At 47.3% G+C, this 27,345-nt stretch overlaps 12 protein-coding genes across 12 annotated transcripts; 3 read left to right on the top strand and 9 right to left on the bottom strand.

Annotated features, from left to right (window-relative positions):
* Positions 1–499: 499 nt before the first annotated feature.
* On the bottom strand, positions 500–754 carry TRVA0_019S02058 (uncharacterized protein; the record flags this gene model as incomplete). Its single annotated transcript, XM_076684898.1, has 1 exon — positions 500–754. One exon carries the CDS (start codon positions 752–754, stop codon positions 500–502), a length of 255 nt encoding a protein of 84 aa, XP_076540939.1.
* A 3,648-nt stretch (positions 755–4,402) lies between these two features.
* MCH5 (MCT family MFS transporter) lies at positions 4,403–5,929 on the top strand (the record flags this gene model as incomplete). Its single annotated transcript, XM_076684899.1, has 1 exon — positions 4,403–5,929. One exon carries the CDS (start codon positions 4,403–4,405, stop codon positions 5,927–5,929), a length of 1,527 nt encoding a protein of 508 aa, XP_076540940.1.
* A 703-nt stretch (positions 5,930–6,632) lies between these two features.
* Positions 6,633–6,884, bottom strand: TRVA0_019S02102 (uncharacterized protein; the record flags this gene model as incomplete). Its single annotated transcript, XM_076684900.1, has 1 exon — positions 6,633–6,884. The coding sequence occupies one exon, from the start codon at positions 6,882–6,884 to the stop codon at positions 6,633–6,635; it is 252 nt and encodes an 83-aa protein (XP_076540941.1).
* Positions 6,885–7,889: 1,005 nt separating this feature from the next.
* On the bottom strand, positions 7,890–9,239 carry TRVA0_019S02124 (uncharacterized protein; the record flags this gene model as incomplete). The annotated part of the gene is made up of 1 exon (XM_076684901.1): positions 7,890–9,239. One exon carries the CDS (start codon positions 9,237–9,239, stop codon positions 7,890–7,892), a length of 1,350 nt encoding a protein of 449 aa, XP_076540942.1.
* A 652-nt stretch (positions 9,240–9,891) lies between these two features.
* UPS2 (Ups2p) lies at positions 9,892–10,449 on the bottom strand (the record flags this gene model as incomplete). Its single annotated transcript, XM_076684902.1, has 1 exon — positions 9,892–10,449. The coding sequence occupies one exon, from the start codon at positions 10,447–10,449 to the stop codon at positions 9,892–9,894; it is 558 nt and encodes a 185-aa protein (XP_076540943.1).
* Positions 10,450–11,177: 728 nt separating this feature from the next.
* TRVA0_019S02168 (uncharacterized protein) lies at positions 11,178–13,154 on the bottom strand (the record flags this gene model as incomplete). Its single annotated transcript, XM_076684903.1, has 1 exon — positions 11,178–13,154. The coding sequence occupies one exon, from the start codon at positions 13,152–13,154 to the stop codon at positions 11,178–11,180; it is 1,977 nt and encodes a 658-aa protein (XP_076540944.1).
* A 935-nt stretch (positions 13,155–14,089) lies between these two features.
* Positions 14,090–15,196, top strand: TRVA0_019S02190 (uncharacterized protein; the record flags this gene model as incomplete). Its single annotated transcript, XM_076684904.1, has 1 exon — positions 14,090–15,196. The coding sequence occupies one exon, from the start codon at positions 14,090–14,092 to the stop codon at positions 15,194–15,196; it is 1,107 nt and encodes a 368-aa protein (XP_076540945.1).
* Positions 15,197–15,462: 266 nt separating this feature from the next.
* MRP2 (mitochondrial 37S ribosomal protein uS14m MRP2) lies at positions 15,463–15,816 on the bottom strand (the record flags this gene model as incomplete). The annotated part of the gene is made up of 1 exon (XM_076684905.1): positions 15,463–15,816. One exon carries the CDS (start codon positions 15,814–15,816, stop codon positions 15,463–15,465), a length of 354 nt encoding a protein of 117 aa, XP_076540946.1.
* A 508-nt stretch (positions 15,817–16,324) lies between these two features.
* TRVA0_019S02234 (uncharacterized protein) lies at positions 16,325–18,574 on the bottom strand (the record flags this gene model as incomplete). The annotated part of the gene is made up of 1 exon (XM_076684906.1): positions 16,325–18,574. One exon carries the CDS (start codon positions 18,572–18,574, stop codon positions 16,325–16,327), a length of 2,250 nt encoding a protein of 749 aa, XP_076540947.1.
* Positions 18,575–19,780: 1,206 nt separating this feature from the next.
* Positions 19,781–20,635, top strand: RNH1 (ribonuclease H family protein; the record flags this gene model as incomplete). The annotated part of the gene is made up of 1 exon (XM_076684907.1): positions 19,781–20,635. The coding sequence occupies one exon, from the start codon at positions 19,781–19,783 to the stop codon at positions 20,633–20,635; it is 855 nt and encodes a 284-aa protein (XP_076540948.1).
* A 3,059-nt stretch (positions 20,636–23,694) lies between these two features.
* Positions 23,695–24,210, bottom strand: ISU2 (iron-sulfur cluster assembly scaffold protein; the record flags this gene model as incomplete). Its single annotated transcript, XM_076684908.1, has 1 exon — positions 23,695–24,210. The coding sequence occupies one exon, from the start codon at positions 24,208–24,210 to the stop codon at positions 23,695–23,697; it is 516 nt and encodes a 171-aa protein (XP_076540949.1).
* Positions 24,211–25,843: 1,633 nt separating this feature from the next.
* TRVA0_019S02300 (histidine phosphatase family protein) lies at positions 25,844–27,127 on the bottom strand (the record flags this gene model as incomplete). The annotated part of the gene is made up of 1 exon (XM_076684909.1): positions 25,844–27,127. The coding sequence occupies one exon, from the start codon at positions 27,125–27,127 to the stop codon at positions 25,844–25,846; it is 1,284 nt and encodes a 427-aa protein (XP_076540950.1).
* Between the last annotated feature and the right edge of the window lie 218 nt (positions 27,128–27,345).

Raw genomic sequence — 27,345 nt, forward strand, 5'->3', positions numbered from 1 at the left:
AACAACTGCATGGTCGGAGGAGAATCCGCGCAGGTGTTTTCCGATGCATCTAACGTGCATGGGACTCTGCGTCAATCTCCATCTTTTGTTCTAGACACGTTTTTTTTAGATCACTCCCGTGCTGCAGGTCTTTCTTCGCTTCGACTGCCGCCGTTTATTGCAGTTGAAGGTACATTAGGTAACTAACTACCTGCCTTTCCCCGACCTTCAGGGGTAGCTAATCACAGCGGGATAATAGTGACCCAACTGATATGAAAGTTATCCAGGCGTTCGCCATTAGCTATAGCTCGAAGGGTCATATGATGTACTCTGAGTGGAGTGTTGTAGCCCCAATCTAGTCATAGACTTTAATTTATAATCGATATTACCTGGTATCGCGTATGGCATGCCCATACTACAAGTGAGCCGGAAGATCAAATTACGCATTGGGTTAAAAACATCTGGAGACTCCCTTTTGGAGCCTCCAAGACTACATTGTTGTAGAGTTTCTGTTAATTACCTAAGGCACAATAACAGAAGCGAAAGCTGGGGCAGTTGTAGTGCTCGACGACGCTATACCGATAGTGTAGACCGGGGCAGTAGCCGTGGTTGGAATATTAGTTGCGGTGCTTTGTGGCTTTCGCTTGCAGACATTGCCCGGGGCAGTAGTGGCGGAGCCAGTTGGAATACTGACGGGGTCACTTGGAGGAGGAGCCGGAGCGACAACGGTAGTGGCCAAGGCGGCGATGGCGATTGCAGCAAAAGAGAACTTCATTTTCTGTGACTGAGAGACTGTGACAAGGCCGCATCTCGCGGGGAATTGGCCATCATTTATAGTTGTCTCGCGTCCCGTCCTATTTTGCGTCTTCGATGGTTAAATGCGGAAAGATGAGATTGATTAGATTAATTTCGCGTCACTGATTGGTCACTGTGGCGCGTCAGTTGGCCTTAGTGGCATGCGTGCATATTTTTGCAAATTGGACCTCCAATAAGATAAAAATAAAAAGTGATTACAGAGACAGTTAACTGCATGTTGGACGAGGATCCGCATGGGCGTTTTCCAATGCATCGTACGTGCATGAAGTCCACGTCAACCTCCAACGGTTATTCTAGACTCTTCTATTTTTTGTACCAGTTGCCTGCTGGAGGTATTTCATCGTGTTTTGACTGTGTGTCGTCGTTTTATCGCTTGTTAGGGGAAATATTCTTCGTATCTGTCACTTTGAAGTCCAGGAATAGTATGACAGAGGGGCTAATTCCGTGCACGCGCAATTAATTTGCCTTGATTTGATCTCGTGGTGGAGGTGGGTACTGTAGTGACTCCCTAAACGATGCTGCCGTACGAACAAAACGAATCTTTACCTCTGCACTCTGCTGTTACGTACTACTTTAGGCTGTGCCCAACAGATGTGCATCAGTAGTCTAGACTCGTGCACCTTTCCCACCTTTCAGTCTTTCCTGAGAGGCTCTATTGTACATGCGAAATTGCGGTAATCATTTATATTGCGAAAATGTGACAACCATTTTAGTTACCAGTGGTACAGTAGTTTAATTCCTCAAAAAATGTGTCAGTAATCATAAACCGTAGGCGATTGTTAGTAAGGGATCTGTGCCGCTTACGGGTACATAGTATTAATTTACCAGTTATAACCCCAGCTAAGGTGTTTAGAGTATACCAGTGACATTTCTTATCAGCATTTATTATGCTCATAATAATAAAAAAATTCCCATATAACACCCTGAGTAGAGTCTCAAGGAGTGCTAGTCAGGGATTCGTCCGGCATTGACCATTCCACTACCGGTAATATAGCGTAATATCTCAGTAACGTTACCTGCAAATGGTATTTGTATTTTATTTCGCTTTAGCGTAACAAGAAGGAATTGGGGACATTATTATGGAACACTAACCAAGGCCGGAGCTCTAGTCGCTAGACGGAGCTGGAAACTTAACCTCAACAGTCGTGGCTGGAACGTCAGCCGTGACTAGAGTGCTACTCGAGGCTACACCGATAGTGTAAACCGGAGCGGTAGCCGTGGTTGGAGCGCTAGATGGAGTGCTTTGTGGCTTTCGCTTGCAGACTTTGCCTGGGGTAGGAGTGGCAGTTGGAAGAGTGCTGGATGGATAGGGATCGACATATGCCGTAGGTACGGCGACGACGGCAGTGGCCAAGGCGGCAATAGCAATTGCAACAACAGAGAGCTTCATCTTGATTTGGTTGATAGACTAAAGTGAAGACCGCATTTCGAGAGCCGTGCTCTAATTTATACCTCTTTCGCTTCCGCCCCCTATTTCGCTTCTTCGATTGCCAAATGCGGTATATTACCTCCACGTCGCCGATTGGCCATTGGCACGCACGCAGGCCTTCGCGGAGCGCATATTTTTGCAAGTTGCACTGCCAACGATTATATTGGTACTGTACGAGGGGCAGTTAACGACTGCATGCGTGGACGAGGATCTGCTTGGGCGTCTTCCGATGCACCTAACGCGCATGAACTCCGCGTCAACAGTCAACGGTTCTAGACGCGTCTTTTTTTTTTTAGACCAACTCCCTGCTGCAAGTTTTTCTCTGTGACTGTCGTCGTTTTGTAGCTTTTAACATAGGGGGTAATATTTTTCAGATGTGTGACTTTGGAGGAATAGCGTGGCCCAGAGGTCGAGGACCGTGCAAGCAGCTGAATCACGCTTTTTCTTTCCACGCTGCACTGCTCTATATGTGCGTAAATGGTTACATGCTATGTTGACAGTTGAACAGATTTTCCGTGATTTACCCCGGGGGTGGAACTGCGTACTGTAGTAACCCCCTGAACGATGTTGCTGTACGAAGAAAACGAATCTTTACCTCTGCGCTCTGCTGTATCGTACCACTTTAGGCATGCACAATCGATGTGTATTGGTGGTCTAGGCTCGTAAATGCATCCCACCCTTTAATCTTCCCTGAGAAGCTGCTGTATGTTGGTACAAGTACTACGTAGTAAACATTGTATCTGGTACAGTAGTGTATATGTGTATTGCGGCAAATATTTGTACCGCAAATATGTGACAGCCATTTAGTTACATCGCATCATTGGTAATTTAATTCCGCAAAGAATGTCCCGCTAATATACCATATGTAGTCGTTAGTACATGTAATGGATTTTGTGCCGCCCTGCGAATACAATGCATCCATACTAGAGTTTTAGTCCCTGCTAAGGTTTAGATAAACAGTAATACTACATCCCCCTAGCAGCCGATGCTCTTCGGCATGACTGAAGGACAAAAACAATTCTTTTGCTCAAACAAGGCAGTCACCCAATTGTGGGCGTAACCCGCTAGCGAACCTTTATCAATCCAATACGGTTGAAGGGTGTTAGGTTTCAATCTCATAGGAGAGATACCTAAGTTCCCCTGACCTCCAGGGGCACCTGATTATGCTTTAACAACGCTGTACGCAATTGTATTGGATGAGGAATGGACTTATGTCCGTGCTCCGCTGTTGCTTGTTTAGCGGTTGGCTCCGTGCAGCAGCTGAAGTAGGCAATAATCCGAAGAACGGAGAGTAGGAAGTCTTATGTAGAGCCATTGGCTAGCGCCGCATAAGTTGCGTACTCTTAGTTTGCTTTAACATTTATGTACTCTTTGTAGCGACTTGCGTGCGCGTTATATGCGATGTTGATTGCGCATTAACATGCGTACATCTCAGGGTACAATGGCCATATATTAAGCTGTAAGATTATTTTGCTCTAACTGAGCATGGTAGGTCCCCTTCAGATGACAGAAGTCAATCAAACTACTGTGAGATTTACAGGAATGCGACCATAAGCATCTGCGTTATTGGCCTAGTGTTGAAAAATTTAGTACATCTAGCGCACTCAATTGCAAACATGCAGTGTATGCGTAATTGAAAGAATGACCAATTCACTAATAGTTAATGAATCGATCAAAACGACGAACACATTGCTATACATGGCTTGTTCGTGATACGCATCTTTTGGGGGAGATCTATAAATCTTAAGATCAGCGTTGTGCGAAACCTGTTTCACAAACGTGCGGCTGATGGATTGGTCCACCATGCCATTTTTTAGGCATCAGCGGGGCTCCCCATCTTTTAGATATCAGCCAGTGAGCTCCTTTACAACTATTTGTTGCAAACCCTCGTGCATATGAGTGAATCATATTTGCGGAGAGCAGTCGCCTAGATGTAAGCTAAAGGAATACTCCCCATCTTGGCTAAATATGGGGGGATCCGCTGGAACATTTGCTGCTACACCGGTAGTTAGATTCCGGAAACGGACTTCCGCACTTTTAACTGTCCGCTTCTCCATCACATTACATGGGTCATAAATAGATATCCTAATGGTATATATATACATCGGCGGCTACCACCTTGAAAGTTTTGGAATTTCCCGCCGTGCTCCCGGTTAGATAGGCTTTTATTCAAAGGATATGATCAGAGATCAAATTTATACCGAAGAAATCGCGCTATCGGCCGACCTTTCAACAGAATTTCATGACTATGCCGAAGTACCAACAGCCGACGAAGATGGATTTTTATCTACAACCACAAGTATCATTTCCAATACTCTCAAGGTTCACTCTAGAGGCGACGGTATCGAGTTTGGCATAAACCCAATCACTCTTACAGATGGAGAACATGTTGGCACATCGAAGAACTCTCACGCAAGTGTAAAGCCAGCTAATAATAACAATACCCAAGCCTCTATTCAAATAACCAGCATTGAAGATTCCGAAGTTGAGGAGGAGGATGAATACCCCGAGGGCGGCTGGATTGCCTGGCGAGTAGTACTCGGGAGCTTTTTCGGCCTGACGGCGATTTTTGGTATTGAGAACTCTATGGGTGCAGTCCAAGCATATATCGAAGAAAACCAGCTTAAGGAATATTCCACATCCCAGGTGTCATGGATATTTGGTGTATATTCATTTGTATACTTATTTTTTGCTAATGAAGCTGGCCAGTTCTTCGACGCGTATGGTCCATCCCATCTCGTACTCGTTGGCAGCTCCATTCACGTCTTCTGTCTGTTCATGACAAGTCTGTGTACTAAGTACTACCAGTTCATTCTTGCATTCGGTGTTGGCGCTGGTCTGGGTGCTTCGATGCTCATGACCCCGTTTATCGCCGTGGTTGGTCATTGGTTCAACGAAAAGCGAGGCTTGGCGACAACGGTTGCAACTATTGGTGGGTCTGTCGGAGGCCTGATTATTCCTATTATGCTCCGCAGTCTCTATTCTAAAGTAGGCTTTGGCTGGGCTATCCGTTGCTTGGCATTCATGTCAATGACGCTTCTCATTCTTGCATTTATCCTGATTAGACCACGGTTGGAACAAAAATCGCTCAAATTGCATCCTAGAAACATCATTGATCTTGGGGCATTTAAGGATAAGCGATTTATTTTTCTTACTCTCATGACGTTGTCGCTTTTGCTAGCTTTTTTGATTGGTGCCACTTTCCTCCCGTCCTATTGCTTGGCTCAGGGTATGTCACAGACGCAGGCTTATCTCATGCTTGCGCTGTTGAATGCCTTGGGTATTCCTGGTCGTTATATCTCGGGTTTAGCAGCAGATCGATACGGCCGCTACAACACGATGGCCGCGTTCTGCATACTAGCAATGGCTAGTATTTTCATTGTCTGGCTGCCATTCGGTGATAAGTATGTTGCCATGGTTATTTTCACCCTCATATTTGGGTTTGCTTCTAGCACGGTTATTTCTTTAACAGGGGTTTGCTTTGGCCAAATCTGTAAGATCGAAGATTATGGCAAACGGTTCGGAACTATCTACACTGTTACTGCCTTTGCGCCTCTCTTTGGCATTCCCTTATCTGGACTGCTTATTCGAGGTACGGATTACCAGAACCTTATTGTTGTCTGCGGCATTCTTTTTTTCCTTGCCTTTGCATCCACCGTCATGACAAGGTATCTTTCTGTTGGCTGGAAGTGGATGAAATTTTAATTTCTAGCCCAATTCAACGGTACTAGCTTTGCGATAAGTTGTGTCTCTCACGACCCATGTCAAGCAGGTTAAAGCCGATTAATTTTATTGACAATAACGAAAACAGAAGTGCCGATCATTTAACGCAGCAATGGGTTCCAATATTGCAACTGAGGAGCTATCATAAGAAATATATAAAGCAGCCACGTTCCGAATTGAGAACTCATAAGGTGCCCGCTGGCTGAGAGCTGGCAATGCAATGCAAATATTATTTCTGAGAGAGCTTTGAAAGGGGATATTTCAAAAAAAAAAGATCAACATAATTTTGAGCCTAGATTTATCTCCTGTGCCAGCAGTTCCAGGTTCCAGGGGTAACTACCCAGTAATTTGTTCAGTAAAGATGCATTGATACTTATTACCGGTAAATTAATCAGGCGATTGCGGCGCAACTTCTGTATTCAAACTTCGCCTCTTTCCATGCCCATAACACAACCGATATATTGCCCATATTCCAACCTGCCTTCCACATTAAATATTATCATTAAAAAAAATTATAAATAGCAACATAAACACATTAAAATCGTTAAAATACAGGGTGTGCCCTGATCAGCGCAAAATGGTGCAGGCGGGTAACGGCCAATTTGTTACCCCTGAAATTTCATCGGCACACAAAATGTACGGCCCTTCCGGTAAAAAAAAATACATCCAAAGAGGAGGGAGGGGTCTACGACCACATGCTTCGCCGCTTAGTTGCAGCCTCGTAAGCGGGGGTGTTTTTCTCCTTAAGGTCGTTGATTGATTGGCGCACCCTGATCATGTTTTGCTCAATCACGTAGAGTGAGTAGCGATTCCTCTCCTTCTTTCGGAGATCATCGAGGTTCCGCAGCTGCTTTTTCAGCGCGGTCTTGGCCTCGCGCTCTTCTTTCGATGTGTGCTGAAGGAAGTCCTTAAACCTGGAGGAAGAGAATATCAGCATATTTTCTTGCCGAACCCCCTTATGGGGGGAATCGGTTCATTATATATGTCTCCTCACGTATGTTATTCATGCAGTCGCATGTATTTCACTACGGACAAATGCATCTCCCCCCGGTGCTTCAGCATCCCTCCATGCCTATTCATGAAGCGATCGGGAAAGAACCCTTGCACCGCGCAACATTGGTGCATATAGCCTCTACTCACTCGACAAATGGCCACAAGACGTCAATAATTCGCGCTTTAATTGGCAGTCTCTTCCATTGATCCCCTCAGGCACGTCATTGAACCAATCAGGGCCACTAGATTGAATCTCAATATTTGCGAAAGAACAGGCTTACCGCTCAGAACCCCTTTTTTGGCAGAAAGCTGTTGAAACTCGTCATTAAAAATTTAAATTTCCGCGAACAATGTTATTCATATTGAAATTTGAATGCAGATTAGAATACTTAGAAAGTCTATATGTCTAGTCAAGCCGCACAAAAGGCGGCGCTAAACTATAAGACAACACATTGAGTCGTACTTGAATCGTGACAGTTTTACGGTTATGGTACTGAACATGAATGTCGCAGTTCGCTACCGGTGTAGTGCAATTGGGGGGACCAGTCCCCCCAAACCCCCCTGGGGCTCCGCTTCGCGGAGATTTGTTACGGAATTTGTTACAAATTAGTTTTTGTTTCAGTGCTTGGAAGAGTTTGTTACGTTGTTACCGTAGATACGGGGGTCTGGGGGCTGGCCCCCAGCAACGGGAGCTCGAGGGCTGGCCCTCGAATACACTTCAGAGCTAGTGTAATTGGACTAATACATTGTCACATTCAGAATATCTCCAGTTATACGGTAAATAATTCCTATGACTGGATTGTAACCCGGGTATGATATTTCGTATGAAGTCATTTACTCATCATAATACATAATAATAGATATAAAAAATTAGCAACAGATATACATTCTAAAGGTTTTTTTTTGCCAGGGCTACTACATGGGACGAGTAAGCCTGCATGCATAAGTTTTACGATTCTCCAGCTTTCTGCTTGAGGCGGTGAATCTCTGCCTCCAGCTGACGTATCTGAAGGCGCGCATCGTCTCTCTCTTTCAAAGAGTTCTGATTCTGCGCCCTCAAGCTGGAGTTCTCGTTGGCCAGCAACTGCCTCAACCGCTCGCTCTCTTTGGCCTTAGTCTTGGCGTCCTTCAGCTCATTGCAAACATGCGTGAACGAAGACTTGAGAGTATTGTAGGTAGTAAGCAGAGTGTGCCTCGAGATCATTTGCTCTTTTATGCTCTTGATCATATCGGCGTTGATCTCGGGTTTAGGTGGATGCTGGGGAGCTCGAGTTTCTTTGGCTACGCTCTTCACTTCAATGACATCCTCATTAGAGCTGACCGGGGCAACTGGCTTAGAAACAACAGCAACAACTCCGTCATCGTGAGTTGATGAAGGTGGAGAAAGCAGATAACTCGACTTTTGCGGCTGCTGTGGCTGTGGCGGCTGAATGTTGTCAGTCTTCTTTTCAGTTACTTTTGGAACGGAAGACTCTACAGTCGGTTTAGGAGACTCAATTGGCTTATCAGCAGCAGCAGGGTTAGTGGTGGAACTTTTGTTAGTATTGGTCGTATCAGTGGAGACGTTAGAAGCGGTAATAGTTGAGCCGGTGGTAGTAGTTGAAGTGGTGGTGGTGGAAGCGGTGGTATTTGAAGCGGCAGGAGAGACTCCTGTCGATGCTGGAGGGGTGTGAGTGGCACTTGCGTCCTTAATCAGCAGGTCCTCTTTCTTTTTCGTATCCTGAACATTGAGAACAGGGGGCACCGAATTCACAGGTTCCGGCTGATTGTCTTGAGGAGCCGGTGACTCTGCGGATGGACTGGGGATGGTAGTGACTGGCTCGCTTCGAGCCTTTTGATGGTGTTGCGAGTCAATGCTAGAGAGCAAAGATTGCAACAGCTGGCTGTCCTCGCTGTTGGACATGCTCAGTTTCCTCTTTTTAAATGCAGGCATATCGAAATCGTCGAGGGAGATTCCTGCGGCGGCCGCAACAGTCCTCAATTCCTGGTGATTGATGCCATTGTTGTTCGTCTTATCGAACACCAATGGGTCAGAAGATGCAGAGTTGAGCAATGCCTCCAAATCAAACTCACCTTGGTCATCGCCGTTCTGAGTTTCATTCTGAGTTTGGCTAGACTGGTTATCTTCGATATTTGCCTCGCTATCTGCTGAACCCTCTTTCGTCTTATTCTGCTCTTCCTCTCGCATCAGGGTTTGGTTTGACTGGTCAATCATGGCGTTCAGCTCGTCCTCGAGCTGCTTCTGCTCGCTTGCACTGAGCTGCCTGGACAGGATGCCACTTTCCAAGAAAGTGGTCATTTTTGAGCTATCTATTGGTTTTTGAGCTCTCTATTGTTTTTTTTTGTTTTTTCACGGTTTTGAAATTTTTGAAGATTTCACGATAAAAAAAATTTCAAACCGGTAATAGGAAACTGATAGGCCTATCGCCGCGCACGCCTTGGAAAAAAAAATTTATCAGCCTAATTATCATACGCGGCGTTAGTTAGCCATTTCCGGTAATAATTGTTAACTTGTGTATTTGGGTATCTTTATCAAGTAACTAGTCAATTAATAAGTCAATTATCAAGTAACTGGTCTATTTGTACTTCATGAGGGTATTGAAGAGTAGACAGTATACTCACCAATTGGTCGTCATATCTGCTTCAATCAATACAAACTCCTATCAATATAGAATATGAATCGACTATACGAGCTAGAGAGAACATGAATAAAAACATCATCAATCATCAATTTCTAGGTCTATAATACAAATATATAAACACCAAAACTTTTAGTTAGTATAGCAAGGAAAAAAACCGGAGAATTTTTGGGTTAGTAGAACGGAGAATTCTCTATCATAACGAATTCCAAACATGCAAATATCCACACAGAGACGGATCTCTATCCTCCTCGTCTAACGAGGAAACATCCTCATTTAAGGTCGAGAGTGTGTAACGGTGGGCGGGTGAAATTACAACTTGTGCTGCTCTCGGAAAACACCATCCTGGACCTTCTGGGTCACCTTCTCGAGCACGCTTTCAAAGCCAGCCTTGCCAAGCTTAGCATTCTGGCTAAATCGGTCAACAGACCACTGCTCCATCTTGTTGCAAAGTCGTCGGAACGACGCATATGCCGTGATCTGAGCCTCCTGACGGAACACAGTAGAGTTTTCTGGGTTCTTTGGGTCGGGCGAGTATGTAACAATCTCATACACCGAAAGCAAATGGTTCATGGTAAGGTTGACAGACCTCAAGGTAAGCGTCTTAGTTCGCGGATCAACCTCGGAAACCTCTCGAACGAAAGACACATCAGTACCACCAACCATAGCGAGGATCCACTTTGGAATCGCCTGCTTGCAGGTGATCAATCGCTCGCTGGTCAGGACACCCGTCTTCGGGTCGACTTCTCGTCGCAGAGTATCGACAGCCACAACATGAGTACTCATTTCATTCGGGTACTTCTTCCAGTTGGCCGCCGAAACCTGGTCCCAGGAGTAGTCAAAGAAATGCTCAGTCGAAAAAATCTTCATTTTTATCTGTTTCTAGAGTTTTTGTTTTTACTGGGTATCTATACAACAGAGGTACAGTCTAAGAAATGCAAATAAGAATAAATAAATGAACCCCGGTCGGGTAGGAGGTTTTTCTAAAGTTTTATTGGACTTTCGAGACTGAAAAGGCTGCTTTTCTTGCAGGAGGGATGAGTCTTCTCTTATATGCACCGCTCCGGTGCGCGCGCGCACTTCCGAGGACCCGTCAATTCCGGGTTCCCGCCGTGCGCCTCTTTACCGCCGCTGCTTCCCCGGAAGTCGGACGCGGGTTCTCCCGACGAATCACCGCCGCGCATTTTTTTTCGCATCAACCTTGCATGTGAAAGGACGCAGCCACCGCACAGCAATCCTAGCAACTTTACCTACATTTGTATATTTTTTTTCTCGATTCTTCCGTTGCCAATAAACCGAGGGAAAATTTTTCGATTTCGCCACATTTGTCTCTCCGCACAACGGCGGCCCCTCGCCAATGCCGGGATTGCCATTTGAAATGTCTCACTCGCAAAAATATTTTTCTGAGACAAACCCCGGCCCTGATAAGGCTGTGATGTGATATACACCATCCGGTACATCACAGACCTCGTATATTGTCCATGGCTTGGGTGCTGTGAAGAATGTACTGAGGGGCCAGCCCTCAGACTCCCCGTGGGCTCGGCTGGCGCCGAGGGTGGGTCAATTAGTATACAGAATAATAAATAATACACAAGATGTCATTTGGCGGCCTGGGACTGGAGATAAACCGGCATCAGGTGGTCGGAAAGAGAGCTGTCCGTGTGATCTGTCTCGCTACTCCCGGCCGAAGTCAGCGAAGGAATAGGACTGGTTTGGGGAGACCGGCGTTTGGGCCGCCGCTCCTTTCGCAGGGGCTCGCTAGGCGACGCAGGGCGTTTGCGGGTAACAGCCGTATGATGCGGCTGTGGTTTCAGCCGTGTGGGGGGTTCACTATGCTTCTTCTGAGCCGCAGTCAAGCTCTGGCCAGTTACGCTCTTGGCGGTTACTTTCGTGGGTTTGTCGATTAATTTCTTGGGTTTGTCGATTACTCTCTTGGGTTTGTCGGTTACTCTCTCAGGTTTGTCAGTTACTCTCTTGGGTTTGTCGGTTACTCTCTCAGGTTTGTTAGTTACTCTCTCAGGTTTGTCAGTTAGGCTCTTGGGTTTGTCAATTAGGCTCTTGAGTTTCGTTTGGTCAGTTATGCTCTTAGATTTCGTATGAGCCCTGGGATCGGTCAGGCTCTGTGGTTTCGTCCTTGGGCCATTGTCTGGAGTTGAAGTACGCAGTAGTTGGGGCTTGGCCTGTGGAGGCACGGCGATAGTATGCCTTTTAATAGAGCGCCATTTAGTATCAATTGCCAAAGGCTGGGAGATCAGTTTGGCCTTAATGTTAGCAATAAGAGATCTCCGGTACTGGTATGCTGGAATGTCAATTGCATCGTCTTCCTCAGCCTCATTATTATGGCTTGCCTCTTCATTATTATCCTCATGGTTATGTGGCTTGGCGCTGTTTTCTCTGGAAACAGATGCTGAATCGGCACCATTATTAGACTGGTTCTTAGGCCCAATGATGCCCCGACAGTTGGCAGACCCGCAATGGCAAGCCTGAGCCTCAGCTCCCTCAAACCACGTAAAGTTATAGTCGTAAGTCAGCTCCTGCCCGGCCTCAATGCGCTCTGGACCGGCAAACAACCCTACTTTCGGACTGTCCCTGACGTACCACTTCTGCATCTCGCAATTGGGGCTACAAGAGTGGTTAACAAACCGCGCCGCAGAGCCTCGAGTCCCCGAGTCAATAACAAACCCCTTTTCGAGACTGAGAAAATAGTAATTGTGTTTGTTACGGTATATCGTGCGCTGGCGGTCCTGCATCTGCTGCTGTGATATAATGTCTCCCGTGTACTCTAGAATAAGCTCTCCCGGCCCGTATGATCTAATTGCTCGCAAGCCAAACCCCTTGGGCCCAGCCTGGAACACTTCAAAGCCCATGGCGTAGGTTCGGCCCGCAATGAGCTGCTCTGAGAGGCTCTGGAACGCGCGGTTGCCACAATCCTCATATCCAAACGGACACGAATCGGGATCGCACTCGCACTGGAGCATGCGATTGAGGCAGTGGTCTCCGCACGAAGAATATCCCCGGTCTCGACACACGCAAATTGGCCTCTGCTCCGATATTTTCAAGTGGAACCCAGCACTCCCATTGACCCACATGCTACGCCTTAGCGGCTTCCAATCGGGTACTTTGGCTTTGGTTTCGGACGGACAATAAATGTTGTACGGCATGACAAAGTCACGCAGTTTAAGCGCGTCTTCCTCGATCTCGGGTAACGGGAACTCGAAATGCCTACTTCTTTTGCGCGCGGCCTTATCTTCGCGATAGAGCCCGGCTTTGAGGTATAACTTGGGCTCGCCATTTTCTCCACGCAATGGACAGTTGATGGATGTGTCTATGACGTCCTTTAGCTTGCGTAACCGCGGCGGAGCCTTTGGTATTTGGGTTCGCTTTTTCTTTTTGATCCTGCGCGGACCTCTACTGATCTTGGCGTAGTGCTTGTTCCAGTCAAAGGGCATCGATATGGCCCCGACATAGTCGCTCAGCACGGCGTCCTCGACGCGGGGGATAGGCGAGGACTTGAAGAACCGGCGTAACTCAGAGGCTACATTCACTGGGCGACGTGATCCGTTGCGTTTCTTCATTAATCAGGTTACACCTCCACGGCTCGTTCATTTAACCTGGGTTCTTTTTTATGAGGGTACGGCCACCGGCATAGAAAGAACAACGCGGATATACTTTGGTCCACAATGGTCTACAATGTATGGTCGTTTGCATACACACCTTTGGGACCATAACAAACAGAAAAATACTCCGGATGCATGTCCCTGAAATTGGGGGACATAGCGGAACCATTTACAACTTACCGGTATATTGTAATTTCGTTTAAATGGATTTATTGCAGTATAGCAAAATTTAGTTTTGGTTAAACATTTTACCAGTTAATTGTATCTCAGCACTTTTTTTTTTTTGATTTAGCAGTGAACGAATGTAAGGGACAATACCAAAATTGAAAAATACTCCGGATGCACCCGTGAAATGGGGACATTTAATTTCATCTCAAGGAACTTACCATGGCAACATCGTAAAACATTCTATCCATTATGTGATATTAGCATGTACCATTGGTACCGATTGTTATATAATCAACCAGCCAATGAATGAAGGGACTTTAACAAATTGGAATATATTCCAGATGCATCCCTGACTCGCTTATATTTGCATTTCTTAAAATCTCATTCAAGGGATTTATTAATAGCCAAAATATGGCTAAACAGTCTGTCAGTTATTTATCTCATTAGTAGTTACGGAATTTTTGGCAGTCTGTTCAACTTATCGGTACCATATCTTAAAATCCCATTGCCTCGCAGTACTGCGTATTTACTAGGGATATAAATTACCACGAAGAATACAAAGAACTTGCCACTCTACTCTATAGATAAATTGCTTGAAAATAAAATAATTGTAATCAGATCAGTATCTAGGCAATCTAACGTCTTGTATCAATAGGTAATAAGTTACCGGTACAAAAGATAGACGGTGAAACTTTTGCGCGGTCCCGGAGACCTATATCAACATCATGTTCAGAATAGGCCTTAGAGCAGGGGTGCGAAGCCCCATAGTCACCCCGAGGCGGGGATTCAAACGTATTGTAATTACCAACCCGCTAGGTGTGAGACTGCTAAGCATATCCAAAAAGTTTCTCTTCGTAGTGGCCGGAGTATACACTGTGGGAACCGTATACTTTGCCGGCACCTACTTTGCTACTATTAACCAGCTCAAGGAAACCCAACCAGTGCCTGAATCCTGGTCCTGGCGCCAGACCCTGCTAGCCCTATCCGGCGCTGGCCATTTCGAGGGCCAGAGATATGACGTTACCGTAAAGTACTACGAAGATCTGGTCAACTCTCTCGTGCTCGATAAAAATGGGAACCCCGTTGATCTGGACACAAAAACCCAAGATTGGCTGGCCGGGTACTCGGACATTGTTATCCGGCTGGGTCTGGCCAAGGAAGCCCTTGGCGAGCGGGATGAGGCAAAAGAGGCCCTCAGTTCCGGCATTAGCATACCGTTTGGGCAGCAGTCTCTCAAAGCGCGAGCTGCCATCCAGCTCGGTCGATTCGAAGAAGAGGAGGGAAGAATAGAATCTGCGCAAAGTCTGTACCTCGAGGCGGTCCAGCGGATCACGCCCAAGGAGGCCATCATTGAGACGCAGTCAGGCATTATTGTCAAGCCGATTCTCCACGAGATTAACGAAGCATTTGTACTGTCTTGGTTTGAGCTGGGTAAGGCCTATGTCAAGCAAAAGAACTACAAAGGTGCATTGAACCTCTTCCTCGCGATACAGAGAGTCATCAAAGAAACGGCTAGATCAAAGAGCTTCAAGGTAGAGCGGTGCTATGAGCAGGTTGCCATGTCCCACATCTCAGAATTGCTGTGGGTGCTGGGTCAAAAGAAGGACGCTGTTATATGGGCAGAGGGGGCGCACAATGATGCTAATGAGAAATCCCGGGTGTCGGTCGAATGCGGCCAGTGCGCTAAGATGGCTGCTCAAAACGCATCCAAAATGTACCGCCACATGTCCATGATTGAGCAAAGCGAGCAAATGCAGGAGAGAGCCGATAACCAGCTCATCATCCCCACTAACGACGTATACTCTGAACCATTCTGGGTCCAAGTCATCTAACCGTTACCTTGAACCATTCTGCATCATGGTGACCCACCCATTACCCTGAACCATTCTGGATCCATAGTGATCTCTTACCCTCGATTTAGGTGCTCTGAAAATTATGCTAAACGATCCTGGATCCAGGTGAGCTATGAAGGTTACCAAGGTAACCGCCTGTAAATACAAATACTGAAATATGAATGACGAAATTGAAAACATTTTCCTACGCTGGCGCTTCGATGGAGAAGAATGGGATATAAATACATATTTACAGGATGGTTAGGTTACCAGCTGGCCTTCTTGACGCCAGGAAGTCGGCCCTGGAGGGCAAAGTCTCGGAACTTCATTCGACACAGTCGGAAGTCATGCAAAACAGATCGAGCGTAGCCAGACTCGACGCATCGGTTTCGGACCTGGGTGTATCGAGTGTAGTTTGGCATGGCCTGGAGCTGGAGCTGGGCCTCGATTCGGACTCGCATCGGAAGAGTCGTGTTCTGCGAAATGTACCGCAGCGCAACTCGGTGCTTCTCCTCCTCAGCAAACATGTGTCGCTTGTAGTTGTCTCGAACCATTCGAGAGGTGATGTTTTCACCGCCTGGAAGCGGGAACTTCTTCAGATTGGGGTACCGTGGGGGCATTTTTTGACCGTTTCTATGTATGGTGGTGACCAGTGAAAAATTGTCGTCGGCCCAATGTTTTAGGTGATGCTCCCACAACCTCCGTGCGGCTCGCCTATACTGCCAAATGTATACCAGATATCGGTACCTGTAGGGAAATACCGTTTAGGTGTAGTTTATTGAATATGCGAAATAGCAGTTGAATATGCTTAAAAGCCTGGCTGAAATCAGAAGTCCATAAATAAAGATTGAGTTAGGGCACAAAGTTGTCCGTGAATCTGCACTTTGCGGAATTCGATGTTACCGGGGTAATGACAGATTTTATATATCGATTGCAATCTATTGCAAGAAAAATAGTTTGAAATGCTATTGAAAACTCATAACGGACTATCATTTAGCCCATTGTGGGTTAGGTATTCTCAGGAACGCCAGATACGAACCACAAGTTAAAGCGTTATGAATGCTAAGGACATAGAAGCAGATAGATCAACTGTAATGTAGAACCAGAAAGATCTACTGCTAAAATAAATTAAGTAGATCTGGAGTCAAAGACAATGCGGAAAGAGTTTTCCCCTGATGACTGTGAAGCAGGTTGCACCATACCATCAAAGTACTCCGGCAAATTGGTCAGGTCCGTTCTTGGCGCCCGCGAATTGCCCACTCCGAACAGAGTATGCATAAAATCACTCTGCTTCGTAGACTGGTCTGGCGGAGTCTTACCCTCGAGGAGGTCGTTCAATGCAGTTACCGTAGAGTCGAATACGTTCTCGACCATTAGGTCCGCCAGATGCTTGTAAACAGAGATGAAGCGACGAAAATCAAATGATTTATCATTGCAGTAGAGCATCAGCTCCATAAGACGGTGCGCAATGGCCCGCTGCTCTTCTGTGCTTCTAGATTCGACGAGCTGGACCTTCTGATCGAGCAAGTCTTTGAAATAATCGATCGAATAAGAGTTCTCGGCCACGTTTTTGTTCTTATTGAGCCACCAGTAACCATCGACATCAGCCATGTTTAAAGGCTGCTTCTGCAAAATGTGTTGACACAGGATGTGGGAACACGGGAGACCCATGGTGGTGACGAATGAATTCGAGCACCGCGGCCACAAAGAGTTTGTGCGCATTCGCTGCTCGCATCGCTGGAGTTGCTCGCGAACCATGTCTAGTGCTCTTCGCGACACGCGGCCAGTGACATTGGCAAAGAAGGTGTTGTTGAACTCTGGTGCAATGTATTTCTGTTCAGTCGTCCGTTCCGTGAACTGCGCGCTGTAGATGGTCTTACAAAACTTGTACACACAACGGATAATTGACGTGATGAGAACATTAGACAAATGTGAGAGGTCTAAAGAGCTCGCCAATAGGCTGTGGAACTTGTCGATTCCAGGAATTGACCCAAGACCGAAATGGCGGAACTTGGATACCCACGGAGACCCAAAATGCGATTTGAGCGATTCCAGCATGTTGAATGCTTCGAGAATTTGTGGGAATGGCATATAGTCAGGCGAGTTGAGCACATCGTACTTCAATTCCGCCAGGGTCTTATCAAAGCCGTCAGCAGGGGCACTGACTAGCTTTGATACGCGCACCGAAAACGAATTCCTCACTGGAGCGGCTACCTCAGAACAGGTTCTTGCCACATAGGCCCTGATCTCCGAATTTGTAATCAAATGCATGGCACTGGGGAAGGCTCTGCTTGCGGCGATCTTGAATTCGGTGTCGATTGCGCTGAATACTAGCCGGGGTTCGATAGCTGAACCACAGTACCGCAAATAACGCGTTTTGAGAGTGTCAAGATGCCACTCAAAACTCTCCATGGTAAAATTCTTGGTGTATGCAAATGCAATAGGGTACAGGTTCCCGTGGGCCGATACCGAAGAGACATGGATCAAACAGTAGGAGTTCTGTCGTGGATGCACGACGAAATCAATGTATAATACGTCTTTATCCTGCTTGAAGAACTCGAACCCAAGATCGTGGTACCATAAGAGGTCGGTTACGGTGCGCGATCTACTGCTCGAGTCAACCTTGTATTCATAGCTGAATTTTGAGCGGTCGAGAAGCGATGAAATGAGGCCTATATCACTCCCACCGGTGATATTCTCGCGATTGAGCTTGGTGCGGTAGTTATAGATGCGTTTGAGCAGGTTCGGGGGTACTGGCTTGCCAAGCCTTGCCCGGTCAGACTTAATCTTTTCCAGGGTATCCCTCGGAGACGCTCCTTCCTCGAGACCGTCCCGGATGATCTCGTAGTCCCTTTCTGTCAACGGATCGGCGTAGCGGTATGTAGCAAAGTCAATTGGTCCGTGGTCGTGCCGCCCGTTTATGACTACCAACTGCCAATTGTGGTCCTTCTTTTTCACCGAAACAGCAAACGGGCATGTCTTTGGCATGACGTTGGCCATCTGCCGCCGCTTGTCTCCGGCTTTGGTCTTTTTGAAGTCGTTACCGTAGATGCATCTTAGTCGTACCGAGCTGGCTTTAGCATTGGCAATGGCTACGCGGTAGTGGTTTTCAATAGCCCTTCTTTTGCAGTAGTGCAGGGCTGCTTCTTTAGTAGGGAACACCGTCTCTCGTGGCTCCTCTACGATTACGTCGCGAAACAGCTCTTCGTGGATGGTGCTTCCAGTGGGATGGTCATTTTGGGCTTTCGCGGGTCGGTTCTGACTCGTAGTGAACTGGCCCAAAATAGCAGAAATCTGGTGCCAGTCTTCATCATCGTGGAACGACAGATCTGATGCACCACCTATCTCCCCCTGGGCAGACGGCTGAGTTTCATCCATTGCTCGCTGCGGTGAAAAGTTCTCTCTTCCGTCCTCCGTTTCTACTTTGTTCAGCTCGCGCGCCTCACCTACCGCAAACCTTATATCCTCCTACTGTACTTTCTTTGGAAGATCGCAAGGGGCAAGGGGTTTGGGGGACAGAGCCCCCCTATTACGGGGCCTGGGGTGGAACCCCAGGAGAGAATGGAATTGATCCTGGGGCGCTGCCCCAGACCCCGTCAGTTGGGGGGCTCTGCCCCCCATACCCCCCTCTCTAAGACGATAGGCAATTTGAGAAAGAGATTTATTAGCGTAATTTATCAGTACTTGTTGTATATTCGGAAACGACTCCCCTTCGTGTCCCTGAATGGGCTGTGCTTGGGCGGAGGAGATTTGCGAAGAGTTGTAGTTTCGTTACAGCGTGACAGAATTTTGTTACACTGCTTTAATATTCCCAACCCGTAACAAATTTTCGTAACAACCTGTTACAACCGTGACAACTCCCCAACCGACAATAAGATGGGGAACTAGTTATCATGAATCACCAGGGAGTCCAAAAACACACTGATTTTTATCTAATAAATACGTTCCTTCTAGAAGTAGCATGTAATAGCTCTATAACGTCCACAGTTACCCTTAGAAGTAGTACGTAATATATATCAAATGAATGTTGGAATGTGGTGTCACAAAGTTTGTGACAATTACCCTGCGCCAAGGCAAAGCTTGTTTCGGAATCTATTATAGAGGTAATTTCTAGACTCTATTACCACATACAATGCACTGCAATTGTGTATGTGCCTCAAAATTACTGACTGGAGTTACACAATTTGTTATCTCTAGTTGGAGTTGACCTATTCTAAAGGGTACAATTGCATGCTGCATGCGACTCGGATGGGGCAAGATCATCAATCTCCACTTTGACTGGATAAATTCAAAACCTTCTCTTGCTAAAACGACTAAAATTCAATGCTCAATTGAGGTTTCAATATGTGCTACTAGAAGTCGTAGATAACGTGATATTTCAATGATTCGGGAACATAATGAGTAGAAGTGCCAGGTACCTGTATTGGGAAAGGAAAACTATTATATGATACGATTACCTGCCTCCTGGGTATCACCCTCAAATATAAAAAGCGAGAGGAGATATGAATATACATGAAACTTTGGCGTGAACCTTGCCAGTTTTCTCTCCACACTAAGCTCAACTCCTATAACCAACTTCAAGCCATGGGAAAGTACTACGCCGTAAATAAAGGCCGCGAGACCGGCGTGTTCAACAGCTGGAACGACTGCAAAGAGCAGACTAACGGGTACTCTGGGGCCAAATTCAAGAGCTTCAACACCCTTGCCGAGGCCCAGAGCTTCGCCCGGTCCGGCTCTTCTTCATCGGGTGGCTCTTCATCGGGCGGTGGCAGCTATTCATCTGGCGGTGGAGGCGGTAGCTACTCTAGTTCAAGCTACTCCAGCCGAAGCAGCTATAGAAGTGAACCGTATCCCACGCTTAGCATGAGCAATGTTAACGTTGCCGAGAAAGGCAGTAGCTACAGCGGAGGCTCTTACTCAAGCAGCAAGCCCCAGCGAAGCGCGGTTAAGCGAGCCGAGATTTACACCGACGGTTCTTCGCGAGGAAACGGCAAGGCGGGTGCTCGGGGCGGCATAGGCGTGTATTTCGGTCCGAACGACTCGCGGAACGTTTCTGCGCCGTTAGAAGGCAGGCAGACGAACCAGCGGGCCGAATTGAGTGCCGCGAAGCGCGCAGTGGACGTGCTCATTGAGGAGAGTTCCAAGTCCTCCAAGCCCGTGTACGCTAACATCAACACTGATTCGCAGTATACGATCAAGTCTCTTACTGAGTGGGCTGACCGGTGGGAGCGAAACGGGTACCGGTCGTCCACTGGCGAGCCGGTGCAGAACTCCGACTTGATCAAGGAGACGCGAGCGTCCATCCAGCGGCTGAATAATATGGAGCGACAGAAGGGTGCTACTGAGGACGCTATCACGCTCAATTACGTCCCCGGACACAAGGGCGTTGCTGGCAACGAGGCTGCCGATAGACTCGCCAACAAGGGTGCTGAGCTCTAACCTACCCATATTTTTTTTTCACCTCTATATACGTCATTTGATATTTATTTGCTCCCTCGAATGCACTTTATTACTCCAGGTATACCAATGGGGGGGACCAGTCCCCCCAAACCCCCTGGGGCTCCACTTCGTGGAGGGATGGCTGACGGGGGTTTGGGGGCAGAGCCCCCAACTACGGGAGCTCGAGGGCTGGCCCTCGAATAACACTCTACTACTAGTACTAATGGGGGGACCAGTCCCCCCAAACCCCCCTGGGGCTCCACTTCGTGGAGATATTGGGCCAATTGAGTCTCTCTCCGCGAAGCGGAGCTACGGGAGCTCGAGGGCTGGCCTTCGAAGACACTCCTACTACTAGTACTAATGGTCCCCCCAAACCCCCCCTGAGGCTCCGCTTCGCGGAGAGCATCTTGGCGAAGCGGAGGTACGGGAAGCTCGGGGGGTACTGTGCTAGTATCGTATTGTCTATATTTAAGATAAAAGCGGTTAGTTCAGATATTCCTAAATGCAATCGAGTTAGAGAGATGATCAGATTAGATATTAACCACTGGTCAAGGATCGTATCCAGCGCTAATATACTCTTCTTAAAATTGAATATCCATCGCCATTATTCTTCCTTAAAAGTTGTATAGCACACAGATAATGTCAAATGATTGAGGATCACTATATTTCCATTGATTCAGTTCTACTCACATAACGTATGTCTCGTTTGGATACCACGAATGTCATTCCATGTCTGAGGTCCGTCCGATCGGCGTGATAGATGGCAATGATGGTGAGATTCATATGGTGATTTCAAACCTGATGCACAGTTTCTGTTTCATGGTTATTCATTGAGCTGAGTTTGTTCACGGGTGCTCGAAGTTCATCGTATATAAGTGGACAATGGAATCAGATTTGAGTTGCTTAACGAGAGAAGATCCGCATGAAATGGACTTAGGTACCCGGTATATCATTTTTTTGACAGCTAATCTTCGTCGGTTGCGATGACAACCCAGGGCAACAATAAGTGGTTCTATTTACTGGCATTTCAACTTTGGGTGTTGTACTGTTGATTGAAGAATACGCTGAATCGCTCATTAGAAGCTGAAATTTTGTTAGCACACTTTACTCAAAAAAAACTTATTAGCTGGTATAAAATTGGTAATCCTGGTAAGAATATGGGAAATGATTATGTATAACTCATGCGTAATAGGCAATGACCAGCTATGAAGGCGCATTTTGCATCAGTGAACGAATAAGGTGGTGTATCCAGTCTCTATAATGACATATCCAAAGCAGCTTAATGCAGTAAATTGATATACCAGTAGCGAAACTGTACTAAGTGGTATTATTTTTATTGTAACGAAGATGCACTACCGTAAATACCTACTGATATATTGGTAGCTTATTGTATGTGTGTCCGAGGAATGTGGGGGTGGCCCCAATATGTCGCGTTGATCATGCTTTGCACTACCGGTACCTGTATGGTTACAACACGTAGTTATAAGTACACAATTTCCTCAATGAAAATTTCCTCAATGAACTTAATCATTTACACGCTGTGCCGTACGGGGTAATAGCTGTAGGAACCAATATGCAGGGGATGGTGGAATTTTGTGGGCTGATCTCGGTTGCGGCAAGTCCCGGGCATGGATGAGATCTGACTTTCCCTCTGGCTAATATAAAAAGCCCTTGGATCGCTATTATAAGAAGCCAGGTTTTCCTACAATATCTTTAATGCTATTAACAAAGTTGATACGTTGTGGGGAGTCTCGATTATTCCGCTAACTAGCGCAATAATGACAGATATTACCAGGTAGTAAACCTGTGCTGGTATTGATCTCTGACAAAACCAAATGGAATTTGTATAGTAAGCTACCAAGGCATTACCAAACAGCGCGCCTTAATAATTGAATTATACCTACAACAGATATCCGCTATTTCTAAAGGATGAAAAATATCAATAGTCAAATTACCCATATCCAGCGATCTCCGTACTACGATATCACGTCAACATCAGCCGATTTTTTTAAAAACCGATATCTCCGACGATAATGATAAGGCATTTGCGAAAAATATTCAATCAACTACTAAAAGGCTACGAATTCCCCTAAAACCTATGAATACCACGGAAATGGCGAAAGTTTCATCACCCTTTGTGTTTTGGCTTCCGTCGAGGAGGTGAAACAACGACAGTCCACCGCTTAAGAACCAAAATACCAAAGCTATACACAACCTCCCTCAACTCTTTTAGATGATATTCTACGGGATCAAAATACAAGAGCCTGTCAGGGTGTTCAGCAAACGCGAGGCAAAGCGCATACTACGTCTCCGGCCGACCGTTGAATGCCGCGAATTCGAAGACTACTTTGACGCTGTTGACTTCGTTGGAAGCCCTCGACGCGTTGAAATTGAATGCTTCTGCGAGAACCGGTGGGGAGAAATCCGCGATTCCATTGGCAAGTCCGATTCGGAGCTTGGTCGGCTTATCGAGTCTTCAGAGAACAAAACCATGGAGCTGCTCGCAGTCGGGCTCCAGCTCGAGAAAATCACCCAGCTCTACGACTCAATAGACATTCCACATCCCATATCCATCACCACCGACAGCTCCTATGCAATAAAATGCTGTACTGAATGGGGTCGCCAATGGGAGCTTCGTGACTACATCCGCTCGAATGGACACCAACTCAAGAACACGGGCCTCATTAAACGCGTTCGCGAACTCGTTAAACTCATTGAAGCCTACTACGAAGACACTCTGGGTCTCAGCGACTCTTCCATCCCTTTCCGCTACGAGGAGTCTCAACCCCCTACTACGGACACAATGGACCTCAATTGAACTCCCTGGGGTTCCACCCCAGACCCCGTTACTTGGGGGGCTCTGCCCCCCAAACCCCCCCTTCCCTTATCTTCAAAAAGAGGAGCTACTAACGGGGGGTTTGGGGGGCAGAGCCCCCCTACTACGGGGTCTGGGGTGGAACCCCAGGAGAGAGTTAATTGAAGGATAGGAAAGTTTCCGATAAATTACATACACTTCATTACAAACAAAAACAACTCATTATGCATCTTTTTTTTTCTGGTTAGGCGTGGGTCTGGGAGGCAGCAGAGGGCCCCAGGGTGGGGTTGGCGAGCTTTCGCTTGGACTGGTAGTCCTTAATAGCGGATTTGATGGCGTCTTCGGCAAGCATGGAGCAATGCAACTTTACGGGAGGAAGAGAGAGCTCTTTGGCAATTGTCGTGTTCTTGATCTTACCGGCTTCATCGAGACTCATGCCCCGAACAAGCTCCGTCACATAGGAAGAAGATGCAATGGCCGAGCCGCAGCCGAACGTCTTGAACTTAACGTCCTTAATAATGCCGTTGTCGTCGACCTGGATCTGCAGCTTCATCACGTCACCACACGCAGGTGCACCTACAAGACCCGTACCAACATCAAGCGCGTTTCTGTCCATAGAACCGACGTTTCGCGGGTTGTTATAGTGATCGAGCACCTTCTCATGGTAGGCCCGCTTAGCGACCACCGGTCGCAAAGTTGGTCGGATAGCCGCTCGCACAGCGGCAGCTCGCACTGGGTTCACTAGCATTGATCTGAACATTGTTGTTTTCTCTATTCGTCGTGTGGCGTTTTCAGGGGAAACCAAATGTCGAGTTATCAATCGGCCGGGGGGTTGAATATTCTTTTATAATTCTTTTCTGGGGCGGGCCGGGCTTGCGAGGTTCGAGACTCGGGGTTCCGCGGGCGGGGGCGCGCGATCTGATAAAAAAGAACGCTTGCTCTCCATGACTAATCGGGCCACCACCGGGTTTCTTCCTAACACGGCCCGAGCACGGGTCCGCGGCAAACTACCCCCAAACCCAGATCCGTTTGAGCCTCATGGATCCTACGGAATTATCGGTGGAACCTTCGGTAGAATACGCCTTATATTATTCGTACTACCTTTCTCCTCCTGTTCGCGCGCGCGCGGGCGAGCCGCACATCATGCGGCGCTCCGCGGAGGAAGGGGGGTGTATTCGAGGGCCAGCCCTCGAGCTCCCGTAGTTGGGGGCTCTGCCCCCAAACCCCCGTCGGGGACACATTGGTCATATTCAACCAGATCTCCGCGCAGCGGAGGCCCCAGGGGGGTTTGGGGGGACTGGTCCCCCCATGAAAGCACCCACTAATAGTGTATCTAACTGGGATTACGGCGGACTTCTACGAGGCGAGCGCGCGCGCGCAGGGGTAAGATAAGGTGAATTATTATACGTTAATTAGCATAGGTTGTGCGGTTAATGTATTGGAAACGAGACAAACTGGTATCAAAATGAATGATGGGGGAAGGAATTGGTACCAGGAAGGAAAGGCAATTCAATGATGACAGATTGAGGTTATAACGTTGGTGTGCGATTGAGCTAGTTCACGTAATTGATAGTATAAGGCAACTGTCCCAAACGGCCATAGTACAATGTAGTGTTATAGTGAGGGCTCTATTTTTAAGTGCGTGTTATCGTAGTTATTCTCCCTTATCCCCTCGATAATAGATCATTCCCCCCCCTTCTCGAAACAGGTAAATCATCCTCGAAATAGATAAATCGTTTTTGGTAGTAGGTAATTGTCTCTCCCCTCGATAAAACGCAAATGGATATGACGAGAACGCCTAATGAGCCTGCAAGCGTGAAATCAAGCGATCGGCTGAGCAGCCGGCCCTCTTCGCAACGCGATTCGGAAGAGAGAGGGTTCATGCGTCCGACCCAGGCATCCGATTCCAAGGCACGGGCTAAAGCAGAGCAGATCCAGACCAAGGTGGCTTTTGGCAAGGCCTACAAGTGACCGTCGCATTACCACAGCATTAACAAGCATATTATAAAGCATATGGGCCGAATGCCCCGCCAGCAAAATTCATACTTGTACCTACTAATTGTATATTTATCGTAAATTGATCGTACACACCCAGTGCAATTGGGGGGGCTAGCCCCCCCCCCAAACCCCCCCTTGGCTCCGCTGCGCGGAGGGGGCCGTAACAAAGTTTTGTTACAACTGTAACTAATCGTGTTGGGATCGGTCGTTACGGGGGTTTGGGGGCAGAGCCCCCACTACGGGAGCTCGAGGGCTGGCCCTCGAAGAGAAGACTAGGGGCGGAGATGATTAGTGTTTTATACCTGTTATTCATATTTTAACCTATTAATATATGTAGCGAGTAGATATTCATTAGCGTCGTAAATCATTAGCAGTCGTCGCGAGTCGGTCGGTTATTAATGGCCAAATGCCAGCATAAATGGGCGGTGGACCGTGTCATCAGAGGACTTGGAGTCCTTGGAGGAAACCGAAGAGGCGTACTGGTTGAAGGGTAGAGTTGAAGAGATAGATGAGGTGAACTGGTTCAAAGGTAAAGAGCCAGAGAGGCTCGTTGGAGACTGTGCGGATGCAGAAGGCTGATGTGTAGCCGGGGGTTGCAAACTAGTAAAGAACATTGGCGGGCTTCCGACCGGTGGATGAGAGCTGTTGGAATGGCCATGGGCCGGGTTTACAAGCTCAGAGACGCTAGACGAAGAAGTCGATGTAGAGCTCGACAGAGCCGGCATCCCAAGAGTACCAAAGGCGCTATTTCCACTAAGCGGGTGATTGGCTTCATTTCCATGCGCATTCGAGTTGAACGTGATCCTCCAGTGCGCTTCTCCGCCGTGTTCCATTGCAATCTCATTACCCACTGTAGCCTCGCCATTTGGAGCAACTGTTCTCTCGAGAACAGCAAAACTGGCTAGCCCAATGCGTGATAGCAGCGGCTTGTTCTCCAGGGTACCGAGCAATGCATTACATCCAGCTCCGTGGGTGACAATTACGACTACAGCGCTCTCATTTTCGCAATTATCATAGTACGATATAAGCTCATGCGCAGCATGTGCAAATCTGTCTCTCATATGAGCCCACGATTCGTCGTACTCTCCACTAGGGCCCAGCCTAGTCAGAGGCCACTGGTCGTCAACCCTAATACCGTGGCCGTTCAACCACGCGCGAGAGCTCAACGCCAGCGACAGGTGGTTATCTGGAGGCGGAGGAGAGTAATCAGCATAGTAATCCTGCGTCTGCCACTCTCCAAAGCTCGCATCCATGCGTAGCACTGGCGGCTCACGACTAAGATGATGATGACTAACCAGCGCAGAGGCCATATAAGTAGCCGTCTGGACACACCGCAGGAAAGGTGAAGTGTGGATATATACGCTGGTTCCTGGCAGAATATATTGGCCCAAACTGGAGCCTATGGAATAGGCCTGGTCGGTACCTACACCGTCCACCAGAGGGGTGTCGTAGGGGGTCGCCGAAGTAGCGGCCCAAGCCTTATCGACTGAATCCAGCCTTGTGGCATGCCTAACCACAATAAGCTTCTCAATCATTTTTAAATTACCGACAATAATCACAGAGAGGGAAGGGCCCCCTTCATATATATGTAACGCTAGAGATACAATAGAGATTAAGCCATCGGATGTTTTGTTCTCAAAACGAGGCGCATTTAGGTCCGTTAGCTGGGATCTTCCCATGGAAAAAAATTTGATGCACTGCAAATCGCATGTGAAAGAGCCTTTCTCTTCCTGTGCGGCTCGGTTTGTATCACTTTCCTCACATGGGATCGAGTTTCAATCTCATATGCTGTTTCTCAATCTATCGAGACCACCAAGGAAGTTTGTACTACCTAAGCCACCTTTGAGATTTCGGAATTAGAAGCAGGTTGAATACTGTAGCCAAAAGGGGGTTTGTA

This window comes from Trichomonascus vanleenenianus (assembly GCF_965637985.1).
Source record: "Trichomonascus vanleenenianus strain CLIB 3782 genome assembly, contig: TRVA0_019S, whole genome shotgun sequence".
Taxonomy (NCBI): Eukaryota; Fungi; Ascomycota; class Dipodascomycetes; order Dipodascales; family Trichomonascaceae; genus Blastobotrys; species Blastobotrys vanleenenianus.